We start from the raw sequence: 15,000 nt of genomic DNA, 5'->3' as shown, positions 1-15,000 counted from the left end.
GAAGGTGAATATTCTGGCTGCGGCCGGGGTTTCGGAGAAGCCAGTATCTCATCATGTCGCCTTGGTCTCACACACATCGTGGTCACTTAGTGATTCATAGTGCATCCATTTTCGGATGCGTCTGCAGGTGTCCCTAAGAGAAGATTAAAGATGTTCTAAAACATCAAACCACGCAGTATTATACTGCCTGCAGTACCGTTCCCTCCCTGCGACACTGCCTGAGGTGGCAGAAGCCTCTTCCTCCCGGATGCCTCAGACTCATTCAGATCACTCATTACAGCCCCCCCCCCCCCCCCCTCTAACCTGCAGAGGGCTGCCCTCAGCCCCCCCCCCCCCCCCCCTCTCTAACCTGCAGAGGGCTGCCCTCAGCCCCCCCCCCCCCCTCTCTAACCTGCAGAGGGCTGCCCTCAGCCCCCCCCCCCCCCTCTCTAACCTGCAGAGGGCTGCCCTCAGCCCCCCCCCCCCCCCCCCCTCTAACCTGCAGAGGGCTGCCCTCAGCCCCCCCCCCCCCCCCCCCCTCTCTCTAACCTGCAGAGGGCTGCCCTCAGCCCCCCCCCCCCCCCCCCCCCTCTCTCTAACCTGCAGAGGGCTGCCCTCAGCCCCCCCCCCCCCCCCCCCTCTAACCTGCAGAGGGCTGCCCTCAGCCCCCCCCCCCCCCCCCCCCTCTCTCTAACCTGCAGAGGGCTGCCCTCAGCCCCCCCCCCCCCCCCCCCTCTCTCTAACCTGCAGAGGGCTGCCCTCAGCCCCCCCCCCCCCCCCTCTCTAACCTGCAGAGGGCTGCCCTCAGCCCCCCCCCCCCCCCCCCCCCCCCCTCTCTCTAACCTGCAGAGGGCTGCCCTCAGCCCCCCCCCCCCCCCACCCCCCCCCCCCCTCTCTCTAACCTGCAGAGGGCTGCCCTCAGCCCCCCCCCCCCCTCTCTAACCTGCAGAGGGCTGCCCTCAGCCCCCCCCCCCCCCCCCCTCTCTAACCTGCAGAGGGCTGCCCTCAGCCCACCGTCTGTTTGTTTCCATATCCGGTTAACGGTGATTCGTTCATGAGAGCCAATGGGCTTCCATCAGGCAGGGAGGGAGGAGGGGAGAGGGAGGGGGAGAGAGGGAGGGGGAGAGAAAGGGAGAGAGAGTGAGAGAGAGTGAGAGAGGGGGACTGAGTTAGTTTAACTCTCAAAGAAGGGGGTAGACATATTTCCAGAGGTGTGGGTGGGGGGATTTTAAATTGTTCAGCTTGTATACCGATCCGGCCTTCCTCGCTCTCTGTCACACACGTCTCTCTCCTCCCCCCCCCCCCCCCCCCCCTCCCTCCCTCCCTCCCTCCCCCCCCCCCCCCCCCCTCCCCCCGTTTCCTCGGCCGCCCCTGGTATCCGCTGTGTCTCCACAGATAGTGTCATGGCCTAGTTTAAGCACCCAGCGCTCCAGTGACAGAGGGGCTATTTTTACTGCCTGCGTTCCCTGGGAACCCCCCCCCCCCCTGATGACAGCAGGGGGGGGGTGGGGTTCTGTGTATGAGACCACAGGAACAGCCATGATGCTGGCCTCAAGGTCACTCACTCACACACACGTGTACATGTTAACATACACACACACGTGCATGTACACAGATACACACATAGACACACACAGACACACACGTGTACACATACACGGACGCACACAAGTACATGTACACACACACACGCAGACAGAGCCCCCGTGCGTGGAGGTGTGCGTCCCCCACCTTCTTGGCCTGTGGCCCCCCCTGGAGGGACTCCCTCAGCAGCGGCCCAGAGAACCCCGGGCCGGCCCTGGGGTTCATCAACGGCCCCCCGCTCTCCTAGAGGCTCCGCCCATCGAGTCACAGGAAGTACCTCTTAGTCGCACAACGCTCGTTTGGAGACGTCCCGCTGTGAGCAGCTCTCCTCTGTATGGCGTCTGCATTCAGACGTTAAGGTGTGCTGTTATGATTGGAGCCGTGCGTCGGACGTCCTGGTTCAGCTCTGGGCCAGTGACGGTCTCTCCCAGGTGTTCAGCTCTGGGCCAGCGACGGTCTCTCCCAGGTGTTCAGCTCTGGGCCAGCGACGGTCTCTCCCAGGTGTTCAGCTCTGGGCCAGCGACGGTCTCTCCCAGGTGTTCAGCTCTGTGCCGGCGACGGTCTCTCCCAGGTGTTCAGCTCTGTGCCGGCGACGGTCTCTCCCAGGTGTTCAGCTCTGGGCCAGTGACGGTCTCTCCCAGGTGTTCAGCTCTGTGCAGGCGACGGTCTCTCCCAGGTGTTCAGCTCTGTGCCGGCGACGGTCTCTCCCAGGTGTTCAGCTCTGTGCCGGCGACGGTCTCTCCCAGGTGTTCAGCTCTGTGCCGGCGACGGTCTCTCCCAGGTGTTCAGCTCTGGGCCAGCGACGGTCTCTCCCAGGTGTTCAGCTCTGGGCCAGCGACGGTCTCTCCCAGGTGTTCAGCTCTGTGCAGGCGACGGTCTCTCCCAGGTGTTCAGCTCTGTGCAGGCGACGGTCTCTCCCAGGTGTTCAGCTCTGTGCACGCGACGGTCTCTCCCAGGTGTTCAGCTCTGTGCCAGCGACGGTCTCTCCCAGGTGTTCAGCTCTGTGCCGGCGACGGTCTCTCCCAGGTGTTCAGCTCTGGGCCACCGACGGTCTCTCCCAGGTGTTCAGCTCTGGGCCAGTGACGGTCTCTCCCAGGTGTTCAGCTCTGTGCAGGCGACGGTCTCTCCCAGGTGTTCAGCTCTGGGCCACCGACGGTCTCTCCCAGGTGTTCAGCTCTGGGCCAGAGACGGTCTCTCCCAGGTGTTCAGCTCTGGGCCAGTGACGGTCTCTCCCAGGTGTTCAGCTCTGTGCACGCGACGGTCTCTCCCAGGTGTTCAGCTCTGTGCAGGCGACGGTCTCTCCCAGGTGTTCAGCTCTGTGCCGGCGACGGTCTCTCTCAGGTGTTCAGCTCTGGGCCAGCGACGGTCTCTCCCAGGTGTTCAGCTCTGGGCCAGCGACAGTCTCTCTCAGGTGTTCAGCTCTGGGCCAGAGACGGTCTCTCCCAGGTGGCTGGCAGATGCATGCTCACCTCATCCTGTACTGTTGTAAAGGTTCAGTGACGCTGAGACCGAAGTATCCGATACGAACACTCTTGGGGTTGAGATATTTAGCTTTAAGGGATGGGATACTTACCCACCCAAACTCAAAGCTGACCTAAGAGTTCTGCGCTGCCTACCTGGTCCACTATATATCACCTATTCAAATGCAGTATTTACCCTTACACTCACACGGGGAGAAACAGAGAGGTGTTTGATATCTATTTAAAGTGTACAGCCTTTATATTATACTATCCACCTCTAGATAGATCCTTGTGGATCATTGGGTTAAAGCCAAGGACCGCGGCGTCTGGCTGTGCGGCGGAGTTAGCCACACCTAGCTAGCAAGGCTGTTTGGGGAGGCTAGCCGCGGCTACTCAGGTCGGCTATAATTAGCTCTGCATCATTAAAGCTAACAACAAACTTGGATGAAAAGCTCCCACGGCTTATCTTAGGAATTCACGTTCAAAGAGGCCTGCGATTGGTCCCGGGTTTAAACGTGTTATGTTAAAATGCGGGCCGGGGTATTTTAGAATGAAGCGCGACGTGCCATTCAAATAAATGTACACCATTTTCTATTGGACGTGCATCGACCAATCAACGGCTTCACACATGACCCACAGCGTTAACCTATGTTACGCTGGTCGCTATGGAGACGGTGCAGCCGCGTGGCTCAGCTGTCAACACAGTAAACAAAGCAGGTCAGCGTGGGGCGGGCCGACTGTTGACGCCAGCACATGTGTGTCAACGACATAAAGCACACAATGCCTCTGGCTATTCTTAGTAACTGTTTGTGCGTGTGTGTGTGTGTGTGTGTGTGTGTGTGTGTGTGTGTGTGTGTGTGTGTGTGTCCCAGGACAATGGGATCATCACTTTTCCACCCCTAACCTGGTAACGCATTTCTCGCCTGTTATCTTTGGCAGCGCAGCAGAGTTTACACACGCGCTCTTCTCTGTCTGCACTAAGGTATTCTCGGCGGCTGCTGGATGTTTAGAGGGCTCACACGCCCGTGTGTGTGTGTCGGAGGGCATGCCTGTTATGCAGGCCGTGTGTCCGAGGTAAACGTCAACAAGGCCTTCCCCCTCGGAGGCGACGGCAGTGCAGGGTACCCCCTCTGCTCGGTTCAGGGGCGCAGTTAGCTTAGTTAGCCTAGCGCACTGGTTCCCCACCTTCGACCTTAGGTGAACCCCCACATTGTCGTCAAGACCTTTCATGGACCAGCTCAAATGCAGATGGTACAAATATTAACCTGCAGTACCCTCGCGTACCACTAGTCACCGCAGGTTGAAACTGAGACTGGCACAGTGCACGGCAGCGGTACGTTGGCCTGCGCTGCAGTGCACGTACGGCGCCCTGTTCTCGATGAGACACCGGGTCTCTGCCCGGTCGTCGTGTGTTTCTGTTGGCAGACCGACGGCGGCTGAAGACGACATCATGACGACGTGGAGCTCAGCGTCTGTGTGTGTGTGCGCTCCACTGCGGATGTGGTGTATAACTTTTGTTGTGTATGTCTGCCTGCCACTGATGTGGGGTACAGAGTGTGCTCTTTGTAGTTCTGAGAAGTGTCTCTCTCAAAGGAGAATCCCCACGGGAGGAGATGCTCTCTCGTATTTGCATGTCTCGCTGTCTCTGTTGCTCTCTCTCTCTCTCTATCTGTCTCTCTCTCTCTGTCGATCTCTCTCTGTCTGTCTCTCTGTCTCTCTTTCTGTCTCTCTCTCTCTGTCTGTCTCTCTCTGTCAATCTCTTTTCTGTCTCTCTGTCTCTGTCTCTGTTACGCTCTCGCTCTCTCTCTGTCTCTGTCTCTCTCTCTCTCTCTCTCTCTCTCTCTCTCTCTCTCTCTCTCTCTCTGTCTCGGTCTCGGTCTCTCTCGCTCTCTCTCTGTCTCGGTCTCTCTCGCTCTCTATCCGTCTCTCTCTGTCGGTCTTTCGAACGTATGCACGCACAGTCTTGCCTCAGTGATGCGCTCCCCATTTGGTCCTACACTCATGTCCTCCTCTAAGGCGTGAGTGTGTCTCCGCGTGCGGTGGGCAGCTGAGATGGGAAACGTAGTTTGACAGAAGTGACGATAGAGGAACAGCCTTATTGTGAGAGGAGAGGAGAAGGGTGCAGATGATCCACGCTCTCTGTGGAGGCTGGACGAGGGCGTCTCAGCACGCGTGGAGCTGGGAAGTGTGAAAGGGGAAAGTAGAAGCTGCTGCTCCCTGTGAAGCGTTCCTGCTCCTGGGGACAGATTGGGGCTGTGATATCCTGTCGAGGAGTCTCACCTGTCTGGGGTTGTGTTAACGATCTGTTAGGTTCCACGCACTCTGTCAGCACTTTCCTGTCTGCTTTAATTCCAACGGTGGCTGTGATAATAGCAGGCCCAGCTAGGCCGCTGTCGTCACCCAGCAGTCAGCGTTGGCTGCTGGGCCAGGCTGCGTTTAGCATATGGACATAAAAGATCGAATAATAGGGCGACGTGTTCAGGAAAGAGGGAAGAAAAGAACAGAAGGAAGGAAAGACAATAGTTTGGCTAGACGCTGTCAGGAAGCAGATTGAGGAACTCACGGAGGAAGGAACAGGATTGGCTGACAATGCTGCAGAGATGCATTATGGGATGTTGGCCCCAACGCTATTTATTGTTGTTTTTTAACACTGCGTCAGGTCAGAGGAACAAACCCAAGTGATATAATTTTGACACTGGTTAACCATGCATCGGGAGGCTCAGACGTGCTAGAGCTACTGTTCACTGTGATGTCTGCCCTCTGGTGGTGAAGAGCCATCATTACAGTCGTCTTGGACCTTTTCCTTAGGCTCCTATATTAGATGTATTTTATATATGTGTGCAGTATCTGAGGTTTGCACTTCAATTCACTTCTGTAAAGTTTCAGCCCCTAGTCCCTTGGTTTCATCAGTTGTTTTAAACATCTCTATATTTATTCAGGGCTGCATGATGGCAGCACGATGTGATGAACCCTCCGTGGCTCTTCCACTTCTCTCTCCCTCTATCCGTCTTCAGATGCCACTTCCCAACCCCCCCGGTCTCAAGCCCCTCCCGCTGCTGTCTTCGTCTTAATGAGGCCCTCTATGTGTTCTTTGTTCTCATTTATTTTGAGAAGTTCTTTCATTCATTATGGGGTGTATAAATAATGCATGTCTTGTAAGTTATAAAGAAGATGAATTTGTTTTTACCCCCAAAATATCTATTGTTTTGAACAGACGCCTTTGCAGTCTTCACATCGGCTTCATTAGTGCTGGGTACGAATTCTAACGACTACATCTCTCTCTTCCTCTGTTCTCTCTCTCTCTTCCTCTGTTCTCTCTCTCTCACTCTCTCTCTTCCTCTGTTCTCTCTCTCTCTCTCTCTCTCTCTCTCTCTCTCTCACTCTCTCTCTCTCTCTCTCTCTCTTCCTCTGTTCTCTCTCTCTCTCTCTCTCTCTTCCTCCCATTATCCCTTTCTCAATCTCTCTCTCGCCCTCTGTTCTCTTTTTTGTCTCTCTCCCTCTTGTTATCCCTTTCTCTCTCTCTCTCTCTCTCTCTCCCCCCCCCCCCCCCTCAGCTCCCAGGTGGAAGGGGGGGGGGGAGATGTGAAGGAGGAGATCCTGCAGCCCCCTGAGCCCCGGCCGGTGCCCCCCATCCTCACGCCGTCCCCCCCCTCGGCCTTCCCCACGGTGACCAACGTGCGGCAGGACAACGACCGCTACCATCCCAAGCCCGTCCTGCACGTCCTGGCCAGCGCTCAGCACAACATGGCCAAGGTCCGTACAGACACCACCCTAACGCTCTAATAACACCGTGAAAATCGACAAGATACACGATATAGTATAACCAAACGTCCCACCAATATTTATACCACTTGCTTACTCTCTATTGCCGCTTTTCCACCGCACATGTAGCTCGACTCGACACGACTCGACACGACACGACTCGACACGGTAGCAGCACGGGTGCTTTTCCACCGCAAATAGTACCTCCTGGACGTGGGCGGGGTCGGCTGCGCGAAAGGGCCGTGACGTATTTGTGTACGCGACGCAAACAACACATACGCAACCCACACATGGACAGAACCCACATAACAACAATGGAGGACATCGATCGCATTACTATTATTAGCTGGCATGTTGAAGAAGTTGGAGAAGTGGAACATGTTGGCTGCGGCGCTGCTATGGATGTTACCAGCATGGTTGCCATGTCGCTCTCGTGACTTCGTCACACTCTCTGGCCAATCAGTCGCCGGCCGTCTGCCGACGTCACCTTTTAGCATCGGCTCAGCTCGCTTGGAACCTAGAGCGAGTAGGTACTAGAAAAAGCAGCCACTTCAGGTACCAGATACCATGGTACCGCGGTGGAAACGCAAAAAATGCGAGCTGAGTCGAGTCATGTCGAGTCGTGTCGAGCTGGTACCATGCAGTGGAAAAGCGGCATAAATGTCATTCATGGTTTTATATTTATAATTTTTTTTTTTACTTTACATTTAATTCTTCATTATTCAGGCATTACAGAACTTTCATGGTCATAAATAAAAAATACGAACTGCAATTTAATTTCTTTGTTTGTTCTTGAATTGACATAGAATGGAGCAAAGACTCCTGGGATTGGGAAATGCGTTTATCCAATAGCAGATCGAGGTCAAGTCTATTTTCGGAAATGTAGGGGGATATATGAGTGGCCCCACGTCGAATGGTATGGCCCAAGATACGTCAGACAGAGAAAGCGCGCAATTTCGACGGTACAACCTTGTCATTTGTTTACCCAGGTGCCATGGCAACACCATTGCTACCTCTCATTGGCTGAATCTTTGAGAACGTTGTAGACTCAATCGATATAAGGTTGCGGGGAGACAAAGCTCTGTTCGTTTGTATATTTTATTTACGTGACCATATTTTTGTTTAATGTTAAAAAATAATCAAAGAACCAGTTCTTCTTGTTTTGGGGAACCAGTTCTTGTCGTTCACGTTCGGGATTCGTTCGTTGTGAACGAATCGGTCGTGACCGACTCATACCTAGGGTGAACCCAACGCGGCCGGGGTGAGCCTAACGCGGTCGGGGTGCACCCAACGCGGTCGGGGTGCACCCAACGCGGTCGGGGTGAACCCAACGCGGTCGGGGTGCACCCAACGCGGTCGGGGTGCACCCAACGCGGTCGGGGTGAGCCCAACGCGGTCGGGGTGAGCCCAACGCGGTCGGGGGGTGAGCCCAACGCGGTCGGGGTGAGCCCAACGCGGTCGGGGTGAACCCAACGCGGTCGGGGTGAACCCAACGCGGTCGGGGTGCGCCCAACGCGGCCGGGGTGAACCCAACGCGGTCGGGGGGTGTACCCAACGCGGTCGGGGTGCACCCAACGCGGTCGGGGGGGTGCACCCAACGCGGTCGGGGTGAACCCAACGCGGTCGGGGGGTGCACCCAACGCGGTCGGGGGGTGCACCCAACGCGGTCGGGGGGTGCACCCAACGCGGTCGGGGGGTGCACCCAACGCGGTCGGGGGGTGTACCCAACGCGGTCGGGGGGTGCACCCAACGCGGTCGGGGTGAACCTAACGCGGTTGTCTTCCGGGTTCTCCCCACAGAACCAAGTCGACGCCCACTCGGCGAGCCGGCCCCCGGACCAGAAGGACCGCCCCAACGCCGACCTCAACGAGAACTACAGCAGCAAGTCGTCATCGGCGGCGGTGGCGGCGGCGGGCGGGACCCCGACGCCCTCCTCCTCGTCCTCCTCGCCCCTCTCCCCCCCCGCCGCCGAGGGCTCCGGCGTGCCGCGCGTCGAGCGCAAGCTGAGCATCGAGATCAAGAAGGTCCCGCTGCAGGAGGGCCCGCGCAGCTTTGACCCGTCGGCCGCCGCCGCCGCCGCCGCCGCGGGCGGGACAGCCGTCACCGCCGGCGCCAACACCAACAGCTCCATCCTCCAACGCACCCACGCCTTCAAGAGCCGCGGCAGCCAGCCGCTGCTCACCTCCTCCTCCTCCCTCTCGGAGGACTCCGGCGCCGAGGGGGGCGGAGCTGGAGGAGGAGGAGGCGGAGCTGGAGGAGGGGGAGGAGGGGGGGGCAGCAGGGGCCTCCCGACCAGACCCAATCACCTCCCTCTGGCGGGCGGGGAGAAGGAGGAGGCGCGGGGAGGGGGGGCGGAGTCCAAGCTGGGCCACGCCCCCTGGAGCAGCAGCCCCGAGAAGCACCTCCCCAAGAGCGCCACCTCCACCTCCTCTTCCTCCTCCTCCTCGGAGCGGCCCGCCCCCTCCTCCTCTTCCTCCTCCTCCTCGGAGCGGCCCGCCCCCTCCTCCTCCTCCTCCTCCTCCACCACCCCGGTCAGGACAGCGCTGTGCTTCACCAACCCGCTGCACTCGGACAACTCGGACGAGGACGGCGACGGGGAGATGGGCGGGGCCAGGGAGACGGGCCCCCACCCGCGGTCCAGCATCTCCACGGCGACGGCCACGGTGACGGCCGCCCCGCATCACACGGACCAGCCGCCCGCCAGGAAGGTGCTGCCGCTGTCCATCGCTGGGCAGCTCAGCCCCGCCCCCACCAGCACCGCCGCAAGTAGGTCCACCCCCCACCCCGACCCCGACCCCGACCCTGACCCCGACCCTGACCCTGACCCCGACCCTGACCCTGACCCCCACCCCGACCCCGACCCCCACCCCCACCCTGACCCCCACCCCGACCCTGACCCTGACCCCGACCCCACCACCCCACCCCGACCCCGACCCTGACCCCCACCCCGACCCTGACCCCCACCCCGACCCCGACCCTGACCCCGACCCCGACCCTGACCCTGACCCTGACCCCGACCCCGACCCTGACCCTGACCCCCACCCTGACCCCGACCCCGACCCCCACCCCCCACCCCCCCACCCCGACCCCGACCCCGACCCCGACCCCGACCCCCACCCCCACCCCGACCCCGACCCCGACCCTGACCCCCACCCCGACCCTGACCCCCACCCCGACCCCGACCCCGACCCCGACCCCCCACCCCCGACCCCGACCCCGACCCCCACCCCCACCCCCACCCTGACCCTGACCCCGACCCCGACCCCGACCCTGACCCCCACCCCCACCCTGACCCTGACCCTGACCCCGACCCCGACCCCCACCCCCACCCCCACCCCGACCCCGACCCCCACCCCGACCCCGACCCCGACCCCGACCCCGACCCCCACCCCCACCCCCACCCCCACCCCGACCCCGACCCCCACCCCCACCCCGACCCCGACCCTGACCCCCACCCCGACCCCGACCCCGACCCCGACCCCGACCCTGACCCTGACCCCGACCCCGACCCTGACCCCGACCCTGACCCCGACCCTGACCCCGACCCTGACCCTGACCCTGACCCCGACCCCGACCCTGACCCCCACCCCGACCCCGACCCTGACCCCAGCCAACAGCTCGGCTTGTTTTAAAGGGGACTTATTATACCACCAGGTGTGAGTGTGATTAGCCTTACAAGCCGTTTCGAAAATCTGCCGCATATGACATCACTAGTGGGCGTGTCCATCTAGATCTGTGCTGGATAGATGAGCAATGTTTACTTCAGTCCACTGTGTAGGCTGTTAGACTGCTCTATCCAGCACAGATCTAGGTGGACACGCCCACTAGTGATGTCATATGCGGCAGATTTTCGAAACGGCTTGTAAGGCTAATCACACTCACACCTGGTTGTATAATATGTCCCCTTTAACTTAACCAACAGCTCTTTACAGGCATTGTTTAGTGATTAAAAGAAGCAGATTTGCAGCATAGTTTTAATGGCTGCTAGTGAAATGGTTTATTGATTATTTATCAATAAGCCGACAGCCTTTTATTCAGTGTACTGGTGGAATAACATGATCCATAATCGATGAGGTCAGCTCTACTCACCTAGACCGTCAGAGAGAGACACACACACACACACACACACACACACACACACACACACACAGACACACAGACACACAGACACACACACAGACAAAGTGCAGAACCACATCGTCGGCTGACAGTTTGAAGGCGTTCTTCTTCCTGCAGTGAAAACTCACACAAACGCATGAGATTATGTAGGGATTTGTTCTGAGTAATAATTCTTTCTTTATTCTATAACTATAATAACTTATTATTTCTTTATACTTTTTGCTAGAATAATCGTAAATTATTTTAATATTTGAAATTGTGATATCAAGCTGCATGGGGTGAGACAGGTTCTGCTGATCTAATGTAAGCCGTATCGCCAATGGTTTTAGTTTGTGTGCAAAGCTGCAAAAACCACTGGCAAACATCTGCCAAAACAACTGCTGAAGTCTGTCTGTCTGTCTGTCTGTCTGTCTGTCTGTCTGTCTGTCTGTCTGTCTGTCTGTCTCTGTGTCTATCAGGCTCTGTCAGTCTCCCTTGCTAAGTTTGTCAAATCTTTTTTATCAAAGCAAATGAAGAATGTAAAAAATACATCCAGTGCTTTCTTCCTAATTTGCCTGTATTTCTCTGTGTGGGAATTTGTGTGTTTGTGTGTATTTGTGTTTATGTGTGTTAATGTATTTTTGTGTGATCGTCTGTGTGTGTTTGTTTGTCCCCATTTGCATTTCTCTCTTTGTGTGTGTGTCTGTGTGTGTGCGTGCGCATGTCGTTTGGTGAAGGAACAAAACTGCATGATGACACTGGCCTGTGCCAATGCGCTGGTTATTGTTGTGCACGGCAATGTGCACGGTGGTTCCACGAGGTAATCGAGACTATTAACGATGCTGTGTGTGTGTGTGTGTGTGTGTGTGTGTGTGTGTGTGTGTGTGTGTGTGTGTGTGTGTGTGTGTGTGTGTCAAGCATTTTCCCATCGCCGTGGTGACGCATGGCAACAACACAGGCTTCTGATCTATAGCTGGTGTGGACAAGGCCCCCCCTCACGTCACTATAGATCTCTGAATCACAGGCGACCCTGAGATTCAGATCTGTCCTCTGCTCGGGTCGTGGACCCCATGGGGCTGGAATGAGACTGAGTTGGAATGGAGCTGAATTAGGGGAGATTTTGGGGGAGTTTCAAATATTGGAAAGATTTGGCGATTTCCTTCAACTTTCTCCACTTCTTTTTTTTTTTCCTCTGACCCATTGTTTTGATAAAATGTCCCATGTTGACAGTTTTGTAATATCCTCACCGTGTTTTAAGGAACAAGATCCGGAAACAATGTTTGGACGTTAGTTTAGGGAGACATGAGGAGAGAGACAGGAAATACTGGTGAAAAAACAGGAAAAATATACACATACACATGCTGGCCTGGGGAAAGTTGAACAAAAATTTCCAATATTTGAAACAATAATTGAATCTCGACAAATTATCTGGCAGATTCACCAGTTTTTTGAGTGAGTTGAATGAGTTTGAATTGTTTTTCGTACTAGCTCGCTTGGCTTTTGGTGCACTTTTCCGAGGGGGGGGGGGCGGGGCGTTTTGAAGCTCATTGTGAGCGGTTCATTCGAAGCTTTGGTCGGGAGAATCTTAACGGCTGCTGTTTGATTGGTCTGGTCTGAAGCTAATGGCTGCTCTTGATTGACTAGCTGCGCCTGCTTGTATCAACCCCCCTGCCTCCGATTGGCTGCCGCTGAGACGTTGGTCCCCGCTGAGGGACCCTCGTGCTGAATCACCGGGCGTGGTCACCGGGTCCTCACCGGGCGTGGTCACCGGGTCCTCACCGGGCGTGGTCCTCCTTCTGGGTGTCCCTGGAGGCACTAACCTCACCCCGCGATCCCCGCGCAACTCAAACCCAGAGCTGCCCCGGTTCCTGGGCCCGTGTCCTCCCCCTCCTCCCCCTCCTCCCCCCTCCTCACCCCTCACCTGACCAGAGTGGAGTGCCTCCTCCCCCCTCACCTGACCAGAGTGGGGGGCACGGTTCAAACAGACATTATGTCATTATTGAGTATTATTACCACATAAAGGAATTATGTTTATTGGAATTAACACCCAAAGAGTGTTTTTAACAATGAATGCCATTGTAGGTGTACATTTAGTTTGTTACAATTTATTTAAAATCTGTAATGTTGACTTAAATTAGAGAACCATTTTGGTGCAAACCAATCTGTACAGTCTGGGTACGCAGAGCTAAAGTGAATTCCTATATAATTATCTATTGATGTTATTTACTATTATTTATTCATTAACATTAAAATACATTCATCTTCGTCATTAATATTACATTTGGAATTAAACGTCCACCTTACTTAAGGCCAATAATCTGTTACCAGCATCTGTAATTCATACATAATCCATAAACCTGTATGTAGCGTGGACACTCATCACCTCTGGTCAAGTGGGGGGGGGGGGGGGGGGGGGGGGGGGGTGGAAGGTCAGGGGGTACAATTTGGTGGCATCTAGTGGAGCAGAGAATGGCAGAACAGTTTTGCATCGATATCTTTCTAAAGTATGACACAAATGGTTCTAAAATAGTATTCGTTTTTTATCACAATTGCTTTCTTACTTGTGATTTATGACAGTTGTTCAATTTAAAGACTAAATAATTACATACAGATTATAAATCTATGAAGGATCCGCATCAGTTTGATGTTTGGCTACTCTGTGGTGTCGTAGACGATGATATCACAGTGGTCACCGTAGTCCTCCTTCGTCATCACTGTGGCCGGTACAGGCCACCGTAGTCCTCCTTCGTCATCACTGTGTCCAGTACAGGCCACCGTAGTCCTCCTTCGTCATCACTGTGTCCAGTACAGGCCACCGTAGCCCTCCTTCGTCATCACTGTGTCCAGTACAGGCCACCGTAGTCCTCCTTCGTCATCACTGTGTCCAGTACAGGCCACCGTAGCCCTCCTTCGTCATCACTGTGTCCAGTACAGGCCACCGTAGTCCTCCTTCGTCATCACTGTGGCCGGTACAGGCCACCGTAGTCCTCCTTCGTCATCACTGTGTCCAGTACAGGCCACCGTAGTCCTCCTTCGTCATCACTGTGGCCGGTACAGGCCACCGTAGTCCTCCTTCGTCATCACTGTGGCCGGTACAGGCCACCGTAGTCCTCCTTCGTCATCACTGTGGCCGGTTACAGGCCACCGTAGTCCTCCTTCGTCATCACTGTGTCCGGTACAGGCCACCGTAGTCCTCCTTCGTCATCACTGTGTCCGGTACAGGCCACCGTAGTCCTCCTTCGTCATCACTGTGTCCAGTACAGGCCACCGTAGTCCTCCTTCGTCATCACTGTGTCCAGTACAGGCCACCGTAGTCCTCCTTCGTCATCACTGTGTCCAGTACAGGCCACCGTAGTCCTACTCCGTCATCACTGTGTCCAGTACAGGCCACCGTAGTATTCAGAGGGTGCATTCTGCTGTTCACCACTAGATGCCACTAAACCCCACACACGGCTCCTTTAAGGACCCGAGGGAGCGCTTGGTTTGAGGACCCGGTTGGAGACTGCAGTGTGACGTGTGCGGTCGGTTCCGTCATTCACCTCATGACCTCTGACCTCTTGACCCAGATTGCTGGGACAGCAACGAGGACTCCCCTCCCCCCCTCCCCGCGAGGACCCCAGAGTCCTTCATCCTGGCCTCAGGTGGGTCCCACGCCGCTCGGCCCCCACAGTGGGGGGTCCCATCCGGGCGCCAAGAGCCGCCAGGCGGGCGGGGCAGCCCTGTGTGTGTGTGTGTGTGTGTGTGTGTGTGTGTGTGTGTGTGTGTGTGTGTGTGTGTGTGTGTGTGTGTGTGTGTGTGTGTGTGTGTGTGTGTGTGTGTGTGTGTGTGTGTGTGTGTGTGTGTGTGTGTGTGTGTGTGTGTGTCTTTGGACCCGTGGTGCTGACACAGTGAAATGTCCCAGTTGGAAGGTGGAGCGTTGACTTGAATATTTGAGGTTTTAATTGGGTTTTCTTCATGCCGATTTTTAATGATTTGCAAAACCCTGCTGTCCTACTTGAATACTAGATCAGTCCAACCGGTCAGTATTGGTGTTTATGATTGATTTATTTGAAAGACCAGAGCGATGCTCGCAGTGTTTTTATCAGCACCAGGGGGCGCCATTGGCTAAAGGTCTCCC

The 15,000-nt window shown here is 56.1% G+C and overlaps 1 protein-coding gene across 1 annotated transcript in view; it reads left to right on the top strand.

Annotated features, from left to right (window-relative positions):
• The window catches only part of LOC132455570 (tyrosine-protein phosphatase non-receptor type 12-like), a 31,957-nt gene extending 22,218 nt beyond the window's left edge, over positions 1-9,739 (top strand). Inside the window, 2 exon segments of the mRNA XM_060049457.1 lie at positions 6,578-6,776; positions 8,585-9,739. Coding sequence (XP_059905440.1) covers positions 6,578-6,776; positions 8,585-9,724 — 1,339 coding nt within the window. The 3' untranslated portion in view covers positions 9,725-9,739.
• The last annotated feature ends 5,261 nt before the right edge of the window (positions 9,740-15,000 follow it).

Source organism: Gadus macrocephalus, chromosome 4 (assembly GCF_031168955.1).
Source record: "Gadus macrocephalus chromosome 4, ASM3116895v1".
NCBI lineage: Eukaryota > Metazoa > Chordata > Actinopteri > Gadiformes > Gadidae > Gadus > Gadus macrocephalus.
This window is presented reverse-complemented; position numbering and strand designations above follow the sequence as displayed.